General features: G+C 29.7%; 4 protein-coding genes across 4 annotated transcripts; 2 read left to right on the forward strand and 2 right to left on the reverse strand.

The window, feature by feature from the left end:
* Nucleotides 1-2,800: 2,800 nt before the first annotated feature.
* On the forward strand, nt 2,801-3,176 carry LOC101887650 (uncharacterized; the record flags this gene model as incomplete). The annotated part of the gene is made up of 2 exons (XM_059129671.1): nt 2,801-2,946; nt 3,020-3,176. Coding segments are annotated over 2 exons (255 nt in total), but the record flags the coding sequence as incomplete, so codon positions are not given.
* Nucleotides 3,177-6,582: 3,406 nt separating this feature from the next.
* LOC101900813 (ryncolin-4-like) lies at nt 6,583-7,614 on the reverse strand. The gene is made up of 3 exons (XM_005191341.4): nt 7,457-7,614; nt 6,843-7,402; nt 6,583-6,768 (listed from the first exon to the last, which is right to left on the reverse strand). The coding sequence occupies exons 1-3, from the start codon at nt 7,532-7,534 to the stop codon at nt 6,645-6,647; spliced, it is 762 nt and encodes a 253-aa protein (XP_005191398.3). The 5' UTR covers nt 7,535-7,614; the 3' UTR covers nt 6,583-6,644.
* Nucleotides 7,615-11,221: 3,607 nt separating this feature from the next.
* On the forward strand, nt 11,222-13,884 carry LOC101900816 (fibrinogen C domain-containing protein 1). Its single transcript, XM_005175350.4, has 5 exons — nt 11,222-11,370; nt 13,001-13,089; nt 13,153-13,173; nt 13,250-13,696; nt 13,755-13,884. The coding sequence occupies exons 1-5, from the start codon at nt 11,290-11,292 to the stop codon at nt 13,879-13,881; spliced, it is 765 nt and encodes a 254-aa protein (XP_005175407.3). The 5' UTR covers nt 11,222-11,289; the 3' UTR covers nt 13,882-13,884.
* A 121-nt stretch (nt 13,885-14,005) lies between these two features.
* LOC101900993 (uncharacterized) lies at nt 14,006-14,598 on the reverse strand. The gene is made up of 3 exons (XM_005175351.4): nt 14,440-14,598; nt 14,232-14,352; nt 14,006-14,165 (listed from the first exon to the last, which is right to left on the reverse strand). The coding sequence occupies exons 1-3, from the start codon at nt 14,519-14,521 to the stop codon at nt 14,006-14,008; spliced, it is 363 nt and encodes a 120-aa protein (XP_005175408.1). The 5' UTR covers nt 14,522-14,598.
* Nucleotides 14,599-22,360: the final 7,762 nt, after the last annotated feature.

Raw genomic sequence — 22,360 nt, forward strand, 5'->3', positions numbered from 1 at the left:
AAGCTCTTACGTCTGTTGGTAGTTCAAGAAAATATTTTTTTAAAAATCCACGTCTATTGGTAGTTCAAGAAAATATTTTTTTTTAAAAATTCACATCTGTTAATGGTTAGAGAAAATATTTTTTTTACCTTGAAAAAATATATTTTTTTAAAAAATCCACAAGCTCTTAATATTTCAAAAAAATATTTTTTTAAAAGTAGTTCAAGAAAATATATTTTATAAATCCACGCCTGTTGGTAGTTTTTTTTTTAAATTCACGCCTGTTAGTAGTTTTGTCTGTTGGTAGTTCAAGAAAATATTTTTTTAAAAATCCACGTCTGTTGGTAGTTCAAGAAAATATTTTTTTAAAAATCCACGTCTGTTGGTAGTTCAAGAAAATATTTTTTTTAAAAATCCACGTCTTTTGGTAGTTCAAGAAAATATTTTTTTTAAATCCACGACTGTTAGTAGTTCAAGAAAATATTTTTTTAAATCCACGCCTGTTGGTAGTTCAAGAAAATATTTTTTTAAAAATTCACGTCTGTTGGTAGTTCAAGAAAATATTTTTTAAAAATCCACAACTGTTGGTAGTTCAAGAAAATAATTTTTTTAAAAATCCACGTCTGTTGGTAGTTCAAGAAAATATTTTTTAAAAAATCCACGTCTGTTGGTAATTTATGAAAATATGGATATTTTGAAAAAAGTCCACGTCTGTAGATAATTTGAAAAAAAAACTTGTACTTTCAAAAAATATTTTTAAAGAATCCACTTCTGCTGACACTTAAAAAAATAGTTTTTAAAAAATTCACTTCTGCTAACATCTAAAAAATAGTTTTTAAAAAATCCACGTGTTTTTTTATAATTCAAAAAAATATTTATTTTAAATACTCCAAGTCTGTTAATACTTCGAAAAAATCTTTTCAAAAAGTCAACGGCTGTGGCTACTTTGAAAAAATATATATTTTTAAAATTTACCTTTGTTGATCCTTCGAAAAAGTATTTTTGAAAACAAAACCGCTTCTGCCGATACTTTAAAAAAAATATTTTTTTAAAAAATCTACGCCTGTTGCTACTTTGAAAAAATATTTTTTAAAACCTCCTAGCCTATTAATACTTTGAAAGAATATTTTTTTTAAAAATCCATGTCTGTTAATATTTTGGAAAAATAAGTTTTTAGAACATCCACATTTGTTGGTAATTTGAAAAATATGTACTTTGAAAAAAAAAATATTTTTTTAAGAATCTATCTTTGTTGATACTTTAAAAAAATATTGTTTAATAAAATCCATATTTGTTATAATTCGAAAAAATATTTTTTTAAACAATCCACGTAGGTTGAAACTTCGATAAAACATTTTTTATAAAATTTACATCTGTGGATACTTTAAAAAATAGTGTTAAAAAATATACATACACGTTTATAATTTAAAAAAAATATTTTTTTAAAAAATCCATATCTTTCGATATTACAAACAATATTTATATGAAAATTCATGCCTTTTCATAATTTAAATTTTTTTTTTAAATACACCACAGGTGATCCTTTAAAGAATTATTTAAAAAAAATCCACGTCTTTTGAAAAAATATTTTTATCAAAATCCATATCTGTTTATAATTTGAAAAAAAATCTTTTTTTAAAAAATCTGTTGTTATGTTGAAGAAATATTTAAAAAAAAAACACATCTGTTGATGGATCGAGAAAATATATATTTTATTAAAATCCACATATTTTGATACTTCGAAAAAGTATTTTTTTTTTTTAAATCCACATCTATTGATATTTTGAAAAAAATATTTAAAAAAAAATCCACGTCTATTGTTATTTTTATTTGACAATTTAAAAAGTATTTATTTTAAATACTCCAAGTCTGTTAATACTTCGAAAAAGAAATTAAATATTTTTTTAAAAAATCTAAACCGAAAAATTTTTTTTTTTTTTTTTAAATCTCCATTTGTTGATAATTCGAAAAAAAATATGTTTTTAAAAAATCCACATTTGTTGATAATTCGAAAAAAATATTTTTTTTAAATCCACGTTTGTTAATAGTTTTGGAAAAATATTTTTAAATCCAAAGCTGTTAATATTTTCAAAAAACATATTTTTTTAATATTTTTATTTTTTTAATAAATCCACGTCTGTTGAAACCTTAAATAAATAGTTTTTAATAAATCCACGTCTTGTGAAACCTTAAATAAATAGTTTTTAATTAAATCCACGTCTTGTGAAACCTTAAATAAATAGTTTTTAATTAAATCCACGTCTTGTGAAACCTTAAATAATAGTTTTTAATTAAATCCACGTCTTGTGAAACCTTAAATAAATAGTTTTTAATTAAATCCACGTCTTGTGAAACCTTAAATAAATAGTTTTTAATTAAATCCACGCCATGTGAAACCTAAAAAAATATTTTTTAAATAAATCCACGTCTTGTGAAACCTTAAAAATAAACCTTAAATAATTTTTTTTTAATAAATCCACGTCTGTTGAAACCTTAAATAAATATCTTTTAATTAAATCCACGGCTATTGAAACCTTAAAAAATATTTTTTTAAAAAATCCACGGCTATTGAAACCTTAAAAAATATTTTTTTTAAAAATTCACGGCTATTGAAACCTTAAAAAATATTTTTTTAATAAATCCTCATCTGTTGAAACCTTAAAAATTTTTTTTAATAAATAAATAATAAATGAAACCTTAAAAAATATTTTTTTTTTAAATCCAAAAATAAAAAGAATTTTAAAAAATATTTTTTTTTAATTAAAAATACGATTTTTGTTTAAATTACAAATAAAAAAATACAAAATTTTTAATTCATTTCCTTTCCGTTTCAGGAGATTTAAATCACTGCTGGCGCCGCTACGATGGCTACAATCTCCAGAACACGATTGTCAATAAAAAGGAACAGCTGAAGAAACCCTATGGCATTCTGTGCAATTTTAAGTGCACCTGGTTTTTTACAATAAGGTATGTACTCACATTTGGCGCCTGCTGTATGACATAATAAATTCTAAATTTTTGTTTATTTTTTCAAACTCAGTTTCCCCACCTGTGAATTCATCTACGATTACAAGCTGTCGTGTTACTTATTCACCTCACTGCCGGATTGTACCACCGTCAAATGTACGCTGCTCAACTATTTTACATAATCGTAATTTGCGAAAGAACAAAAATAACAAAACAAAACTTAGCAACAGCAGCAAACATCATTAGTTAGCAGAGAAATAGCAAAAAAAAACAACAACGAATAATAATTTTTTAAAATATAGAAGAAATTAAAAGAATGATATAATACAGCTCAGTTCAATTTTAATAATAAAAAGTAAAATTAAAATAATTATAAAAAAAATAGTAATAATAATAATAAATATTTATTTTTTTAAAAAAAATAAAAATTATAATAATAATAATAAATATAACAATATATTTTTTTAATTAAAATAGTAATAAAAAATAAATAAAAAAATAGCCACAATAATAATTATAATAATTCTTACAGTAATAATTAAATTAAATAATTAATTTTTAAAATTAAAAGAAAATAATACTAGTAATAATTATAACAATAATAATTAAAACAACAATAATAATATTTTAAGCTAGCAGATTTGTATTGCTTTGGTTCTGTAAGCGATTTCATTAAAGTAAAACTAATTAAAATTATTATTTTTTATTTTATTTTGTTTAATTTTAAGTTCAATAACAATTTTTATTTTGTAAATAAATTTAAGTTAAAAAAAAAATTAAAAAAAATTCTGTGGCCTTTCTTGGAAAATCAATCGAGAATCACCAGCCATGGACTTAAAATACAGGGTGAGATAAAAAAAACTGCAACAAAGTCAAACGAAATTTTTTTTAAAAATATTTTTTTCCAAAAACCAATAGACGTCGATTTTTAAAAAAAAAAATATTTTTTCCAAAGACAAAAAGAAGTGAATTTTTAAAAAATATTTTTTTTTTTCAAATACCAATAGACGTGGATTTTTTAAAATATTTTTTTTCAAATACCACTAGTCGTGGATTTTTTAAAAATATTATTTTCCAAAAACCAATAGACGTGGATTTTTTAAAAATATTATTTTCCAAAAACCAATAGACGTAGATTTTAAAAAATATTTTTTTTTTGAAAGACAAATAGAAGCGGATTTCAAAAAATCCAAATACTAATAGCCGTTGATTTTTTAAAAAATATTTTTTTGTCAAATATCTATAGAGGTGGATTTTTGTTTAAATATTTTTTTCCAAATACAAATAGTCCTGGATTTTTAAAAAATATTTTTTTTTCAAATACCAATAGATGCGGATTTTTCAAAAATATTTTTTTCCAAATATCAACAGTCATGGATTTTACAAATAAATATTTTTGAAAATAATTTTTTTTCACAGGCCAAATGAAATGGATTTTTTAAAAATATTTTTTTTTGCAAAGACCAATAGACGCGGATTTTTAAAAAATATTTTTTTCAAATACCAAGAGACGTGTATTTTTTATTTAAAGATATTATTTTCCAAAAACCAATAGATGTGGATTTTTTAAAAATATTTTTTTTTCAAAGATCAATATACTTGGATTTTTATGAAATATTTTTTTCAAATACCAAGAGACGTGGATTTTTTATTTAAAAATATTATTTTCCAAAAACCAATAGACATTGACTTTTTAAAAATATTATTTTCCAAAAACCAATAGACGTGGATTTTTAAAAATATTATTTTCCAAAAACCAATAGACGTGGACTTTTAAAAATATTATTTTCCAAAAACCAATAGACGTTGATTTTTTAAAAAATATTATTTTCCAAAAACCAATTGACGTGGATTTTTTAAAAAAATATTATTTTCCAAAAACCAAAAGACGTGGATTTTTAAAAAATATTTTTTTTTGAAAGACAAATAGAAGCGGATTTCAAAAAATCCAAATACTAATAGCCGTTGATTTTTTAAAAATATTTTTTTCCAAATACTAATAGCCGTTGATTTTTTAAAAATATTTTTTTCCAAAAATCAAAAGACGTGGATTTTTTAAAAATATTATTTTCCACAAACCAATAGACGTGGATTTTTTAAAATATTATTTACCAAAAACCAATATACGTGGATTTTTTAAAAATATTATTTTCCAAAAACCAATAGACGTGGATTTTTTAAAAATATTATTTTCCAAAAACCAATAGTCGTGGATTTTTTAAAAATATTATTTTCCAAAAACCAATAGACGTGGATTTTTTAAAAATATTATTTTCCAAAAACCAATAGTCGTGGATTTTTTACAAATATTATTTTCCAAAAACCAATAGACGTGGATTTTTTTAAAAAATATTATTTTCCAAAAACCAATAGACGTGGATTTTTTAAAATATTATTTTCCAAAAACCAATAGACGTGGATTTTTTAAAAAAATATTATTTTCCAAAAACCAATAGACTGAATTTTTTAAAATATTATTTTCCAAAAACCAATAGACGTGGATTTTTTAAAAATATTATTTTCCAAAAACCAATAGACGTGGATTTTTTAAAAATATTATTTTCCGAAAACCAATAGACGTGAATTTTTAAAAATAATATTTTCCAAAAACCTATAGATATGGATTTTTTAAAAATATTTTTTCAAATACCAAGAGACCTGGATTTTTTAAAAAATATATATTTTTTTCAGAGACTACTAGACGTGGATTTTTTAAAAAAATATTATTTTCCAAAAACCAATAGACGTGGATTTTTTAAAAATATTATTTTCCAAAAACCAATAGACGTGGATTTTTTAAAAATATTATTTTCCAAAAACCAATAGACGTGGATTTTTTAAAAAAATATTATTTTCCAAAAACCAATAGACGTGGATTTTTAAAAAATATTTTTTTCAAATACCAAGAGACGTGTATTTTTTATTTAAAGATATTATTTTCCAAAAACCAATAGATGTGGATTTTTTAAAAATATTATTTTCCAAAAACCAATAGACGTGGATTTTTTAAAAATATTATTTTCCAAAAACCAATAGACGTGGATTTTTTAAAAAATATTATTTTCCAAAAACCAATAGACGTGGATTTTTTAAAAATATTATTTTCCAAAAACCAATAGACGTGGATTTTTAAAAAAAATATTTGTTTTTCAGAGACTACTAGACGTGGATTTTTTAAAAATATATTTTTTTCAGAGACTACTGGACATGGATTTTTTAAAAATATTTTTTTCCAAAGGCCAATAGTCAAGGATTTAAAAAATATTTTTTTCAAATACCAAGAGACGTGAATTTAAAAAAAAATATATATTTTTTAAGACTACTAGACGTGGATTTTTTAAAAATATTTTTTTCCAAAGACCAATAGACAAGGATTTAAAAACTATTTTTTTCAAATACCAAGAGACGTGAATTTTTTAAAAAAATATATTTTTTTTCAGAGACTACTAGACGTGGATATTTTAAAAATATTATTTTCCAAAAACCAATAGACGTGGATTTTTTAAAATATATTTTTTTCAAAGACCAATAGCCAAGGATTTAAAAAAATATATTTTTTTCAAAGACCAATAGCCAAGAATTTAAAAAAAAAAACATTTTTCCACAGACCCCTAGAAATGAATTTTTTAAAAAATATTATTTTCGAAAATTAATAGGCTTGGATTTTTTAAAAATATTTTTTTCACATTTTCCCCCGTTCAGATACTTTTCAAACGTATTTTCATTTCAGCATATTTCAAGGAGTATTCCGTTTTCCATTTCAGCCAACCCACTCCCGGCTGTTTGTAATTATCCGAGGGCCTATAAAGACCAGTTAGGTGGCTGGAACAAAATTTAAACAAAATATTATTTTTTTAACTTTGAATATTTTTTTTAAAATTCCCCAAAACAACTACCTCTCATAGCACTCGGCATACCACCAGGCGCCCTTCCATCGGGAGGCACAATTATTACCCACATCGTTCCACTGATCGTGGGTGGAGAAATTTCTACCCTGATGAATGCGTAGGGCATCGCCTGCATCGCCTGCATCGCCGCTATACGGTCCCAGCAGTTTGAGGGCGTAATATTCCTTTTCGTTGCCGATTTTGAAATAATCATAGAAGGCATAACGCATTTCATTGTCCCAATCCTTTAAAACGATCATCAGCTCCTGGCTGCTGTTCGTTGTCATGGCATAGAGCCTATCGAGGCCAATGAAAAACTCACCCTCCGTCGAATTGCCAAAGCCCTGTTTGTAATCCGACCATGTACGATAAAAGTCCACCGAGCCATCCTGGCGTCTCAGTATGGTTATCCACTTGTGCTGGGAGGCTTTACAATCCTCCAGTGATGCAATGCGATTCTCTAGATTTTCCAGAGTGGCTCTCAACTTGGCGTTGTCCCTCGCCAGATTGTCGAGTCTGGTGAAAAGGGTTTTCCACACAAGAATCATGTCATCATCGTCGGGGGATATCTGCATGAGAAACATTCAATAAAAAACTGAATTAAAAACTTATTTTACACTGACCCCATATTGATCCACTTTCGTACTCCCTATTGCTGCGAAGCAGATAAGAATGCTGCAGACAAAGAGCTTCATTTTCATTGACGTCCGGCAAGCGATTAAATGACATTTTTTTCAAAATAACATTTTGCCCAGAGAATTTCAGCACGTAATTACCGGGAATCAATTGAGATAAGGGAGACGCCGAACCCATCCCCCAGACTCCGAGGGGCCTTGCAAAATATTATTTGAGAAGTCTTGTCTTTGAAAAATTGAAAACTGGACAAAGTTCATGTTTTCGTAAAAATATTTTTTAAATATATATTTTTTAATTCACTTAAAAAATTCTAACTTCTTGGCAAAATGTGAAATGAAAATCAATGTCATTGGAATAAATATTGAAAAAAAAATTATGTTCCTCAAAAAATAATTGAAAAAAACTCGTTGCATACGGGAAATAGGAAAAAACAAGCCTTTCGAAAACCATTTATAAAAAGATCCACGCCTTTCGAAACATATTTTTGTAACAAAAATCCAGGCCTTTCAGTTTTTTTTTTATTTAAATTTACGCCTTTCGGAAAATATTAAAAAAATCCAAGCCTTAAAAAACTTGAAAAATCCACGCCTTTCGGAAAATATTAGAAAAAATCCAAGCCTTTCAAAAAAAGAAAAAAACCTAAAAAAAATCCACGCCTTCCGGAAAATATTAAAAAAATCCAAGTCTTTCAAAAAAGAAAAAAATTTAAAAAATCCACGCCTTTCGGGAAATATTAAAAAAAAATCCAAGCCTTTCAAAAAAAAGAAAAAAATCAACGCCTTTCGGATAATATTTTTTATAAAATAAACGCCATTCATTTTTTAAACCCACGTCATTCGAAAAAAATAAATATCCACGCCTTTCGAAAAATATATTTTTAAAAGAAAAATCCACGCCTTTCAAAAAAAAAAATAAAAAATCCACACCTTTCGAAAAATATATATATTTTTTTTAAATCCAAGCCATTCAATAAATGTATTTAAAAAAATCCACGCCATTCGAAAAATATATTTTTTTTTAAATCCAAGCCATTTGAAAAATATATATTTTTTTTAAATCCAAGCCATTCGAAAAATATTTTTTTTTAAATCCAAGCCATTCGAAAAATATTTTTTTTAAATCCAAGCCATTCGAAAAATATTTTTTAATCCACGCCTTCCTTTCGGAAAATATAAAAAATCCACGCCTTCCTTTCGGAAAATATAAAAAATCCACGCCTTCCTTTCGGAAAATATAAAAAATCCACGCCTTCCTTTAGGAAAATATAAAAATCCACGCCTTCCTTTAGGAAAATATAAAAAATCCACGCCTTCCTTTAAGGAAATATAAAAAATCCACGCCTTCCTTTCGGAAAATTAAAAAAATCCACGCCTTACTTTCGGAAAATATAAAAAATCCACGCCTTCCTTTCGGAAAATATAAAAAATCCACGCCTTACTTTCGGAAAATATAAAAAATCCACGCCTTCCTTTCAAAAAATAAAAACATTCCACGCCTTCCTTTCGGAAAATATAAAAAATCCACGCCTTCCTTTCGGAAAATATAAAAAATCCACGCCTTCCTTTCGGAAAATATAAAAAATCCACGCCTTCCTTTCGGAATATATTAAAAATTTACGCCTTCCTTTCAGAAAATATAAAAAATCCACGCCTTCCTTTCGGAAAATATAAAAAATCCACGCCTTCCTTTCGGAAAAAAAAAACCACGGCTTTCAAAAATAAAGTAAAAAATCCACGCCTTCCAAAAATAAAGTAAAAAATCCACGCCTTTCAAAAAAAAAATATTAAAAAAAATCCACGCCTTTCGAAAAATATTTTTTAAAAAAAAATCCAATTAAAATATATTTATCAAAAAAAAAAAAAATAAAAATCCGTCCCTTTCAAAAAATATTTTTTTTTTAAATCCAAGCGATTTGATTTTTTTTTTAAATCCAAGCCAATCGAAAAATATTTTTTTTAATCCACGCCTTCCGAAAAACATTTTCATAAAAAAAATCCAAAATAATCCACGCCGGAAGGTATTAACAGAAATTCACGCCTTTCAAAACAAAAAAAATATAAAAGTCCACGTCTTTCGAAAAATATTTTTTATAAAAAATCCACGTCTTTCGAAAAATATATTTTTTTAAAAAATTCACGTCTTTCGAAAAATATGTTTTTTAAAAAATCCACGTCTTTCGAAAAATATTTTTTTTTATAAAAAAATCCACGTCTTCCAAAAAATATTTTTTATAAAAAAAATTCACGTCTTTCTAAAACGATTTTTTAAAAAAATCCACGCCTTTCAGAAATATTAAAAAAATCCAAGCCATTCAAAACAAAAAAAAAAAATAAAAAATCCACGCCTTTCAAACCAAAAAAATTAAAAAATCCACGCCTTTCAAAACAAAAAATAAAAAATCCACGCCTTTCAAAACAAAACAAAAAAATCCACGCCTTTCGAAAAATATTTTTTTTAAACCCACGCCTTTCAGAACGAAAAAAATTAAAAAATCCACGCCTTTCGAAACGAAAAAAATTAAAAAATCCACGCCTTTCAAAACAAAAAAAAAATAAAAAAGCCACGCCTTTCAAAACAAAACAAAAACAATTAAAAATCCACGCCTTTCAAAACAAAAAAATTAAAAAAATCCACGCCTTTCGAAAAATATTTTCTTTTTTAATTTAACAAAAATCCAATCCTTTCAAAAATATTTTAAAACTCCCTCCACCATTGCAACGAATTTGGCAATTCTCAAAAACAATAAAATCGGTTAAAAATGCTGTTGAAATCTTAAAAGTACCGAATATAGCTGTTAAATTAGGTTCTCTACGACGACATGGACCTGCACAGACAATTTTCTGTCTTAGGCTGTAGTATACATTACGAACTTCAAATGCTAAATTTGAAAGAATTCCGGTGAATAATGTCCCAAAAATCATCAAAATACCGAATATCGGGAGGTAACGTTATATGGGGGCTATACGAAGACGTGGACCTGCACAGACAATTTTCTGTCTTAGGCTGTAGTATCCATTACGAACTTCAAATACCAAATTTGAAACAATTCCGGTGAATAATGTCGCTGAAAACATCAAAATACCGAATATCGGGAGGTAACGTTATATGGGGGCTATACTAAGACGTAAACCTACATGGCCCATTTTCTATACCTAAGGTCTTGCAGACATAATATACATTTGAGTAAAATTTTATCAATCTACTTCAATTCGTTCAGAAGCTAGAGTGATTTCCACAGAGGGACCGACGGACGGACAAACGGACGGACATTGCTAAATCGACATAGAATTTTATGCTGATCAAGAATATATATACCTTGTGGGGCCTAAAATGTATATTTCGAGGTGTTACAAACGGAATCACAAACTCAATATACCCTCCATACTATGGTGGAGGGTATAATATTTAAAAAAAAAAACTTTAATTTTTTAAAAAATATCTTTTTTTAAAAAAATATTTTTTTTAAATAATTATTTTAAAAAAAAAATAATTTTTTAAAAATATATTTTAAAAACATAATAATAAAAATTCTCTTGAATACACCCAACTTATTTTAAAACCCACTTTTTTTAAAAACTCACCTTCTTCGGAAAACCCCACAACTTTTTTTTTTTTAATTTTTTTAAATCTGATTAAAAAATAATTGAATATTAAACGCAGCTCACTATCGAAATCCCTGACCTTGTTGGTCTTCCTCTCAACAGCACCGATAAGAAATGTTCAGTTTTGCATTCTGAATCTGATTTCTCATCAAATCTGAAATAAATTGCATGGATTTTAGGAATTAGTTTTCAGTCGACAAATAGATTTTCGTCACAGAATGAAGATAATTCAGCTACTGTTATGGGCCCTGTGCTGGGCATGTGTTCTGTGCAAGGAAAGCTCAAGGAGGAGGAGTGAGGTAAAGTGAAAAAAAAAAAATATTTGAAATATTTTCAAATTCTTAAAAAATGGAAGAAAACTGTTATTAAAAAAATTCCAAAAAAAACTATAAAAAGCTAAAAATTTAATTAAAAAATTGAAAAAAAAAATTAAAAAATTGCTATGAAAATTTCAAAAAAAAAAAATAAATAAATAATTAAAAAATTAATAAATTGCTATAAAAAGGACCAATTGTATACTCCATAGATAATATTTAATTTTTCTCAAAGATTTTCATTTTTTTTTTATAAAACTAAAAAAGGCTGAAAATTTAATTAAAAAATTGAAAAAAAAAAATTAAAAAATTAAAAAAAAAATAAAAAATTGAAAAAAAAAATAAAAAATTTCTATAAAAATTCAAAAAAAACTACACCGGTTGAATAAATAATTAAAAAATTAATAAATTGCTATAAAAAGGACCAATTGTATACTCCATAGATAATATTTAATTTTTCTCAAAGATTTTCAATTTTTTTATAAAACTAAAAAAGGCTGAAAATTTAATTAAAAAATTGAAAAAAAAATTAAAAAATTGAAAAAAAAAATAAAAAAGTCCAAAAAAACCTAAACCTGTGGAATAAATAATTAAAAAATTAAATAAATTGCTATAAAAAGGACCAATTGTATACTCCATAGATAATATTTCATTTTTCTCAAAGATTTTCAATTTTTTTTTTTTATAAAACTGAAAATTTTTTAAGTTAAAAAAATGAAAAAAAAATTAAAAAATTGAAAATAAAAAATTTCTATAAAAAGTCCAAAAAACCTAAACCTGTTGAATAAATATTTTGAAAATTAAATAAATTGCTATAAAAAGACCAATTTTATATTCTATTTTTTCAAATATTCTCAATTTAATTAATTAAAAAATTGAAAATTTAATTAAAAAATTGAAAAAAAAAAATTAAAAAATTGAAAAAAAAAAATAAAAAATTGCTATAAAAAGTCCAAAAACCTAAACCTGTTGAATAAATAATTAAAAAATTAAATAAATTTCTATAAAAAGGAGCAATTTTAACTCTATTTTTTTCAAATATTCTCAATTTAATTAATTAAAAAATTGAAAATTTAATTAAAAAATTTAAAGAAAAAATTAAAAAATTGAAAAAAAATAAAAAATTGCTAAAAAAAAAGTCGAAAAAAAACCTAAACCTGTTGAATAAATAATTAAAAAATTAAATAAATTTCTATAAAAAGGAGCAATTTTAACTCTATTTTTTTCAAATATTCTCAATTTTTTTTTTATAAAAATCTTAAAAATAAAATTATTTTGGAAATTTTATTTGAAAATTAAATAAATTGCTATAAAAAGGACCAACTGTATAATATTTATTTTTTTTTTCAAATATTCTCGATTTTTTTTTTTTTTAAAAATTTCAAAAATAAAATTGTTTTTGAAATTTTATTTTTTTTTTTTCATTTTAAAATTCTTCGAAAGTTTAAATCATAATTAAAAAAAAAAACAAAAATAATAAAAAAAAGATTTTTGCAAATTCTGACAAAAAGTGCTAGAAAAATTTCGAAAAATACCGAAAATTTTTCAAATAAAAAAAAAAACAAAATTGTAATTCTAAAAAATTTCCGAAAATATTAAAAATTTATTTTTTCAGAATGACGAAGAATCGATTTCGGACAAATTGGAAACTCTTTTGACCAAGACAAGTTCCATGCAGAAACATCTAAAGGGTTTGGAACGAAAGTGAGTATTCCCAATCAGACCTCAAACTCAAAATGTCTTTAAACATCCTTTGATTTTTTTCAGAATTGATGAACTTGTGAAAAGGTCAGTATAAAAGAGGTGGGGTGGGGAGAGAGGAATAGCTTTCCTATGATTTCCATTATTGATTCTCCCCCCTTAGATCAAATGCCCAGCTGGCCCACATGGCTGAGTTGCAGAAAGCCAACTGGCAAACGATACAGAGACGTCAAGATGGTACCGTTAATTTCTATCGAAATTGGACTGAATATAAAACGGGTTTTGGCAATCATTCAGACAGTGAATTTTTTGTGGGTCTTGAAAAACTACACGAACTAACCTCTGGCAAGCCTCACGAATTGTTGATAATTCTCAAAGACTGGGAAAATGACACCCGTTATGCCCACTACAGTCATTTTGAAATTGCCGGAGAGGATGCCAACTATGCCCTACGGATGCTGGGTGAATACAGCGGCAATGCTGGCGATGGCATGCAATATTATCTGGGCCAGAAATTTTCCACATTCGACAATGACAACGATGAAGATGCCAATACCAATTGTGCGCGACTTTATCAAAGTGCCTGGTGGTTTAAAAATTGTGCTCTGAGGTGAGGGAGATGGAAAAATTGAGATATTTGAAATCAAATGATTTTTCTTCATTTCCAGCGATCTGAATGGGCCATACCAAGAAGAAGACTATGCCACCAATGATGGGATTACCTGGTCCGAATGGACCGGAATGAATTATTCATTGAAATTTGCTGAAATGAAAATAAAACCTAAAGTCTTTTAAATTTTTAAAAAAAATACAAAAAAAATTTAATTCCATGGAGCAGACCATTTGTAGGTGGAGTCCATGCAATTTTATTCCTTTCCACAGTTGAACATCATGGTTTGTTTTTTTTTTTTTTTATGTTTTAGGCATAAACTCCCGTCTCCAGTGGCTGGACCTCACGATTCACCACCTCGCCGTTTGGCATGGTGCAGAGGAAATTCATGCGACAACAATCCGGATAGGGTTTGTGTAAATTCATGGGATCCAAGATGCGACAATCCCGCATGGTATAGTGGCCACAGCTGGAAAAAATGAAATCAAATATAAATCATTTTCTGGACTCTCCGCAATTTGGCAGGCATACATACCCCTGAACCAAAATCGAACCATCCTCGTTACAGCGCAGATTTTGACATGAGTTTACCATATTGTTATCGCCACGCTTTAACATCACGCCATGATACATACAGACTCCGGGCATGTTTAGTTCTGTGGCAGGAGAGATGAGAAAAAAAGAGTTTTTTGTGAATATCAATTTCAGGCGAAGATATTTCGATTTTCATCGTTTCCACTTACTTGCTGGTATTAAAAAACTGTAACCCTGACAGCCAACTGCCATGGCAAGCAGCATCCCAGCCAGTAGTCCAAATATTTTCATTTTGACTTGCTAAAAATTTCGAATAATATTTGTTAAATATCACAAACGTATTGAATGCATTGCACAAATCTGCAAAGGTTTTTATACCCTTAATTGAGCATTTAATCTCGATTTTAATAACTCGAAAACAAAACTGAATCATCATGTTATTTACATTATTTTTCCTGTTCTTATCTCGTGGAATTTTTCGTCCATGCCTACCAATGAACTTCCATTTGTTTTGATGTCTTTTCTGTAAAAGAAGAAAAAACATAATTTATAATTGTTAAGGACTATTAAAAACATAACAAAAAATTTTTAAAATGCAATAAAGTGTGGAAAAACGTCATAAATATGTTTAGTTTAAAAGTTCTATTCGTCTTTTTCTATTTTCGTTTCTAATTGTCATTATGCCTAAAAATATGCTTTAATTTATGTCATTTAAGGTAAAACAAAAATAATTACCATGGAAAGGGTTATAGTTTATTGAATATATATGGGAGCTATATCCAAGTCGGAACCGATCGGTCGGAAAAATTTGGCAAAGATATTTCTGAGCTGTATTTGATATATTTCCCTGAATATCGTTGTTACGGAGTGCATATTACGGCTGTGGGTAACAAATATAACAAATCGGATGAACAATATATATGGGAGCTACATCCAAATCTGAACCGATCTTCACCAAATTTGACATACTAGCTTCTAGACTCAATTCGGTCGCATGTGCCGAATTCCATCCCATTTGGACAAATATTAGACGTTTGGTGCACAATAAAAGGTAAATCGGACGAAGTTATGTATGGGAGCTATATCCAAATCTTAACCGATCTTCACCAAATTTGGCATACTTGCTTCTAGACTCAATTCGGTCGCATGTGCAGAATTCCATCGCATTTGGGCAAATATTAGACGTTTGGTGCACAATAAAAGGTAAATCGGACGAAGTTATATATGGGAGCTATATCCAAATCCTAACCGATCTTCACCAAATTTGGCATACTTGCTTCTAGACTCAATTCGGTCGCATGTAACAAATTCCATCCCATTTGGGCAAATATTAGACGTTTGGTGTACAATAAAAATTAAATCGGACGAAGTTATATATGGGAGCTATATCCAAATCCGAACCGATCTTCACCAAATTTGACATACTAGCTTCTAGACTCAATTCGGTCGCATGTGCCGAATTCCATCCCATTTGGACAAATATTAGACGTTTGGGGCACAATAAAACATAAATCGGACGAAGTTATATATGGGAGCTATATCCAAATCTGAATCGATCTCCATAGAATTTGGCAAATATATTTCTGAGCTGTATTTGATATATTTCCCTGAATATCGTTGTTACGGAGTGCATATTACGGCTGTGGGTAACAAATACAACAAATCGGATGAACAATATATATGGTAGCTATAGCTATATCTGAACCGATTTTCACCAAATTTGACATACTAGCTTCTAGACTCAATTCGGTCGCATGTGCCGAATTCCATCGCATTTGGGCAAATATTAGACGTTTGGTGCACCATAAACGGTAAATCGGACGAAGTTATATATGGGAGCTACATCCAAATCTGAATCGATCTTCACCAAATTTGGCATACTTGCTTCTAGACTCAATTCGGTCGCATGTACCAAATTCCATCCCATTTGAGCAAATATTAGACGTTTGGTGTACAATAAAAAGTAAATCGGACGAAGTTATATATGGGAGCTATATCCAAATCCGAACAAAATTTTCACCAAATTTGACATACTAGCTTCTAGACTCAATTCGGTCGCATGTACCAAATTCCATCCCATTTGGGCAAATATTAGACGTTTGGTGTACAATAAAAAGTAAATCGGACGAACTTATATATGGGAGCTATTGCTATATCTGAACCGATCTTCACCAAATTTGGCATACTTGCTTCTAGACTCAATTCGGTCGCATGTAACAAATTTCATCCCATTTGGACAAATATTAGACGTTTGGGGCCCAATAAAACACAAATCGGACGAAGTTATATATGGGAGCTATATCCAAATCTGAACCGATCTCCATAAAATTTGGCAAAGATATTTCTGAGCTGTATTTGATATATTTCCCTGAATATCGTTGTTACGGAGTGCATATTACGGCTGTAGGTAACAAATACAACAAATCGGATGAACAATATATATGGGAGCTATAGCTATATCTGAACCGATCTTCACCAAATTTGACATACTAGCTTCTAGACTCAATTCGGTCGTAAGTGCCAAAGTTCATCCCATTTGGGCAAATATTAGACGTTTGGTGCACAATAAAAGGTAAATCGGATGAAGTTATATATGGGAGCTACATCCAATTCCGAACCGATCTTCACCAAATTTGACATACTAGCTTCTAGACTCAATTCGGTCGTAAGTGCCAAAGTTCATCCCATTTGGGCAAATATTAGACGTTTGGTGCACAATAAAAGGTAAATCGGATGAAGTTATATATGGGAGCTACATCCAATTCCGAACCGATCTTCACCAAATTTGACATACTAGCTTCTAGACTCAATTCGGTCGCATGTGCCGAATTCCATCCCATTTGGGCAAATATTAGACGTTTGGTGTACAATAAAAAGTAAATCGGACGAAGTTATATATGGGAGCTATATCCAATTCCGAACCGATCTTCACCAAATTTGACATACTAGCTTCTAGACTCAATTCGGTCGTAAGTGCCAAATTCCATCCCATTTGGCCAAATATTAGACGTTTGGGGCACAATTAATTTGAAATCGGATAAAGATATATATGGGAGCTATATCCAAATCTGAACCGATCTCCATAAAATTTGGCAAAGATATTTCTGAGCTTTATTTGATATATTTCCTTGAATATCGTTGTTAGGGAGTGATTATTACGGCTGTGGGTAACAATTATAACAAATCGGATAAACAGTACATATGGGAGCTATAGCTATATCTGAACCGATCTTCACCAAATTTGGCATACTTGCTTCTAGACTCAATTCGGTCGTAAGTGGCAAATTTCATCCCATTTCGACGAATATTAGACAATATTGGTGCACAATAAAAGGTAAATCGGACGAAGTTATATATGGGAGATATATCCAAATCTTAACCGATCTTGATAAAATTTGGCTAAGATATTTCTGAGCTGTATTTGATATATTTCCCTGAATATCGTTGTTAGGGAGTGATTATTACGGCTGTGGGTACCAAATATAACAAATCGGATGAACAGTATATCTGGGAGCTATATTCAAATCCGAACCGATCTTCACCAAATTTGACATACTTGCTTCTAGACTCAATTCGGTCGTAAGTGCCAAATTTCATCCCATTTGGACAAATATTAGACGTTTAGGGCACAATAAAACATAAATCGGACGAAGTTATATATGGGAGCTACATCCAAATCTGAACCGATCTCGATAACATTTAGTATTTCAGAGCTGTATTCGATAAATTTCCCCAAATATTGTTGTTACAGAGTGTATATTACGGCTGCGGAGGACAAAAAATAACAAATCGGATGAACAATATATATGGGAGCTATAGCTATATCTGAACCGATTTCAATCAAATTTGGCATACTTATTTTCAGGCCTAAGTTGGTTGTATGTACCAAATTTCATCCCATTTGGACAAATATTAGACGTTTGGGGCCCAATAAAACATAAATCGGACGAAGTTATATATGGGAGCTATATCCAAATCTGAACCGATCTCCATAAAATTTGGCAAAGATATTTCTGAGCTGTATTTGATATATTTCCCTGAATATCGTTGTTACGGAGTGCATATTACGGCTGTAGGTAACAAATACAACAAATCGGATGAACAATATATATGGGAGCTATAGCTATATCTGAACCGATCTTCACCAAATTTGACATACTAGCTTCTAGACTCAATTCGGTCGTAAGTGCCACATTTCATCCCATTTGGGCAAATATTAGACGTTTGGTGTACAATAAAAAGTAAATCGGACGAAGTTATATATGGGAGCTATATCCAAATCCGAACCGATCTTCACCAAATTTGACATACTAGCTTCTAGACTCAATTCGGTCGCATGTGCGGAATTCTATCCCATTTGGACAAATATTAGACGTTTGGGGCACAATAAAACATAAATCGGACGAAGTTATATGTGGGAGCTATATCCAAATCTGAACCGATCTCGATAAAATTTAACAAAGGTATTTCTGAGCTGTATTTGATATATTTTCCCAAATATTGTTGTTACAGAGTGTATATTACGGCTGCGGAGGACAAAAAATAACAAATCGGATGAACACTATATATGGGAGCTATACCTATATCTAAACCGATTCCGATCAAATTTGGCATACTTATTTTCAGGCCCAATTTGGTTGTATGTGCAAAATTCCATACTATTCGGGCTGATATTACACGTTTGGTGCACAAGAAAAGGCAAATCGGACGAACTTATATATGGGAGCTATTGCTATATCTGAACCGATTTCAATCAAATTTGGCATACTTATTTTCAGGCCTAATTTGGTTGTATGTGCAAAATTCCATACTATTCGGACTGATATTACACGTTTGGTGCACAATAAAAGGCAAATCGGACGAAGATATATATGGGAGCTATATCTAAATTTTGACCGATTATCTCCATTTTCAATAGGGTTCGTCCTTGGGCCAAACAAATGATTTGTGCAAAATTTCATCTGGATAGGGCAATAAATGCGAACTGTACTTTGTTTACAAAAATACATGGACGGACGGACATGCATAAATCGACTCGGAATGTGATTCTATGCTGATCATCAAAAGGAACTATGGGTCTATCTCGTTTCCTTTTGCCTGTTACAAACAAATGCACAAAGACATAATACCCTTATCACACTATGTGGTATAGGTTATAAATATTTCCTGGGGAGTATGAATTGCGAAGTACGAGGTCCTCCTGAACAAAAATCGTGTAGATTTCGTGGATGTTGTTTAGCTTTTAAAATTGTAAGACCTAAAATTGTGGATTTTTTACGGGGACTTTCTGGAACTTCCCGGCGAACGTCATGTAACCAGAGTTCAAAAATCATAGCATTTTTGTCCACAAATCAGCAACTTTATAACAACCCCCACATTATGGCTTCTTCTATCTGGAAAAAAATACAATAAGAACATTTAATAACTTCATTATGGTTAGGCCGGCTCAAAAGTTAACGAAAATTAAATACCTACCTAATTTTAGGCAATTCCGTTGGAGTATATGACATATATCATCATAATACAGAATGGCAATAGGTAGCGTTTATATGTAACTTGCCAACTGCAAACAACTGGTTTCAATCCATGCAATTGAAAACATTAAATGTCCGCCCTGTGGTCTAAATTCTCAGCTTTTATCTATGGCGTTCCTACATGAACAGACTGTAACAAAGCCCTGCTTTGTACATTCCTCCAACTTCCATCCGTCCAATACCTTTAGCAGAGAATTAGAACTGTTTTATGAATAACACGCACAAGCTCAGTTAGAGTTAGGTTTACTTTCAGCCCTTTGACTTGGCCCCAGCTCAGTAAGAGTGGGGTTTACTTTCAGCCCTTCGACTTGGCCCCAACAACATTATATCCTTTATAGTTGGAAGATGTCTTTCACTTACCAACACCACTATTTGTTCTCTACTGGATTTAAATAGAATTTTATTAATTATCAGCATTGAAAACGAGGGCGAGGAAACTTACCTTGGTGTCATATTTTTGCTGGCACGTTTCTTATGTATCTCTTTCCACCAGGACCAAGTGCTCTCTGCTGGATTTTAATAGAACTTCATTAATTGCCAGCATTGAAAACAAGTCCGAGGAAACTTTCCTCTTTCCTGTCTTATTTTTGCTGGCATGTTTCTTATGAATCTCTCTCTCCGTCAGAACCAAATGATTTATAAGATTTAAATATGTTCTTTTCTTCTTTCTTTTCCCCACGATTAGCTATTCGTTTTCCGAAAAGGAACTCTCGTTACATACCTTTTAGTAGCTTACAACGAAGTTGTCCCTGTTCTTGAAGGTTAAATGATCCTGGAGAGATCTTAAACATTCGATGACGGCCCACTTTTTGGTTGAGTCCTCAAATCAGCAGAAACTTTACATTTCGGCTTCTCAGTAACTTAAGCTTAACTTTTTGCAAAAAATATTCCAAGTAGTTCCACTATTTTGCATAGATACAAGAGCTTCGGGTTTTCGATATTTTGCAGGTTCTCAGAGTGTAGTTCAATTTCTTGGCAAAAATATTCAATTTAGGTGCACTTTTTGGTATTTTGAACAAAAAGGGGTAACTTATGATGTCCGCATTTTGAAGGTTTCGGCAATTTCGGTTTCACAGCGAGTGGTTTAACCTCCCAAAAAAAAAAATTGATCTACAGATATAGCCTCTCCATAGCAGATCTTTTACAGTTTAGATATCTTGAAGATAGCCTATTTGGCCGTAAATCTAGCTTTCACATGGTGGGTGCTATACCAACTATAGTTCAGCAGAACTTAACATCGATTTCACTTGTTGTTTGAAGAACAAAGTAGCAAACTTTTGTAGATTTAGGTTCAAAATGTTTTTCGTTACAAAAGGGTAAGGTATCGCTGGCCAATTGGAAAAGATCCTGCAACAAATTCATAGCTAAAAATATTAAAAATATTATGAACTCAAAAAAAATCTATTTGCTATTTACCACAACCAGCTGGCGGGATGTTTTTTTTTTTCAATTTGAAATATATTTCCGTTTCATTCGACGCTGTTCAAAATTATCCTCGATGGATCTTAAACGGAACTTGAGACCACTTGCCGTATTTTGCACAAATACATCTTTAAACTACCTTCAGAAGCTGGCGGGGATGCTTAACTAGTACTGTTTGCGCCAATGCGGGGAAAGATGCAAAGCTCAACCAAACAAAATAGAATAAAAACACAATAGGGGGGTTTTAGTTTTAAAAACTATGGCAAGCGGCAATGTTTAGCTCAGAGGGGCTCCGCCGATGGGAGTAAAACGCCGAATGCGTCGAGCAATGGACCGTAGGGGGGTAATATAAAAAGAAATAAAACACAAGGGGTTTTTCTTAGTATTAAATCAAACTATTTATTCTTAGTTTGGTTAGTGGTAACGATATTACCTTTGGCAACAATATGCCTCACTATGCACAACGATATGTGCTGCAAACGATATTGCCGGTGTTGTCTGTCCGATTGACAGCGAAATACTACTTGATGTCTAAAGGAGGCGGCAAAACAAGTGACAAATAATTACTCGTTAAAATGTCAAAGGCGCTAGCACAAGGTTGCAATAAACCGTAGCGCGTACATTTTAACGAATAATTAAGGACCAAACCAGGGGTCAATAAAAAGCAATATTTTATGAAATTCTAAATTAAACATGCCGACCCCCTTGAAACATCAAAGCATGTTTCAACACAATTAAACTTAATCTAATTTAGTTCCAATAATAGGTACGGGATGCATAGTGCAGTGTGAGCTTTTTGTTCGAACAAAATGTAGGGAATGGAAACGCAGATGAATCTGCAGTAACAGATTCGGGATCCAACTCCGCTACAACGATAACATGAAGCCGCAGATGAATCTGCAGTAACAGATTCGGACTTCAGTCAAGCTATTTTATTACACGAAATATAATACTTTGAAGCCGCAGATGAACCTGCAGTTACAGATTCGGACTTCAGTCGAGCTACGTTTTTTCCCGAAAGGATATTCGCTAGGCCGATTTCATGCGGAGGTCGTTTTACAACATTGTTTACAGATTTTAATTTCTCTTTATGATTTCCATCTGATAAATTGGTTTTTATGAATTTAATCAGGTTCTTCTTCGACATTTTGTCTAGCGATTTCAAACAAACAAA

Source organism: Musca domestica, unplaced genomic scaffold, assembly GCF_030504385.1.
Source record: "Musca domestica strain aabys unplaced genomic scaffold, Musca_domestica.polishedcontigs.V.1.1 649, whole genome shotgun sequence".
In the NCBI taxonomy this organism is placed as follows: domain Eukaryota; kingdom Metazoa; phylum Arthropoda; class Insecta; order Diptera; family Muscidae; genus Musca; species Musca domestica.

What these genes read in the sequence shown, in the direction of transcription:
- LOC101900813 (XM_005191341.4), bottom strand. Translation starts at nt 7,534, where the DNA reads ATGAAAATGAAGCTCTTTGTCTGCAGCATTCTTATCTGCTTCGCAGCA. An exon ending in CGAAAGTGGATCAATATGGG is followed by an intron (nt 7,403 to 7,456) that starts GTCAGTGTAAAA and finishes TTTCTCATGCAG; the next exon opens with ATATCCCCCGACGATGATGA. An exon ending in TATGCCGAGTGCTATGAGAG is followed by an intron (nt 6,769 to 6,842) that starts GTAGTTGTTTTG and finishes ATTTTGTTCCAG; the next exon opens with CCACCTAACTGGTCTTTATA.
- LOC101900993 (XM_005175351.4), bottom strand. Translation starts at nt 14,521, where the DNA reads ATGAAAATATTTGGACTACTGGCTGGGATGCTGCTTGCCATGGCAGTT. An exon ending in CAGTTTTTTAATACCAGCAA is followed by an intron (nt 14,353 to 14,439) that starts GTAAGTGGAAAC and finishes CTCCTGCCACAG; the next exon opens with AACTAAACATGCCCGGAGTC. An exon ending in GGTTCGATTTTGGTTCAGGG is followed by an intron (nt 14,166 to 14,231) that starts GTATGTATGCCT and finishes CATTTTTTCCAG; the next exon opens with CTGTGGCCACTATACCATGC.
- LOC101900816 (XM_005175350.4), top strand. Translation starts at nt 11,290, where the DNA reads ATGAAGATAATTCAGCTACTGTTATGGGCCCTGTGCTGGGCATGTGTT. An exon ending in ATTGATGAACTTGTGAAAAG is followed by an intron (nt 13,174 to 13,249) that starts GTCAGTATAAAA and finishes CTCCCCCCTTAG; the next exon opens with ATCAAATGCCCAGCTGGCCC. An exon ending in TTTAAAAATTGTGCTCTGAG is followed by an intron (nt 13,697 to 13,754) that starts GTGAGGGAGATG and finishes CTTCATTTCCAG; the next exon opens with CGATCTGAATGGGCCATACC.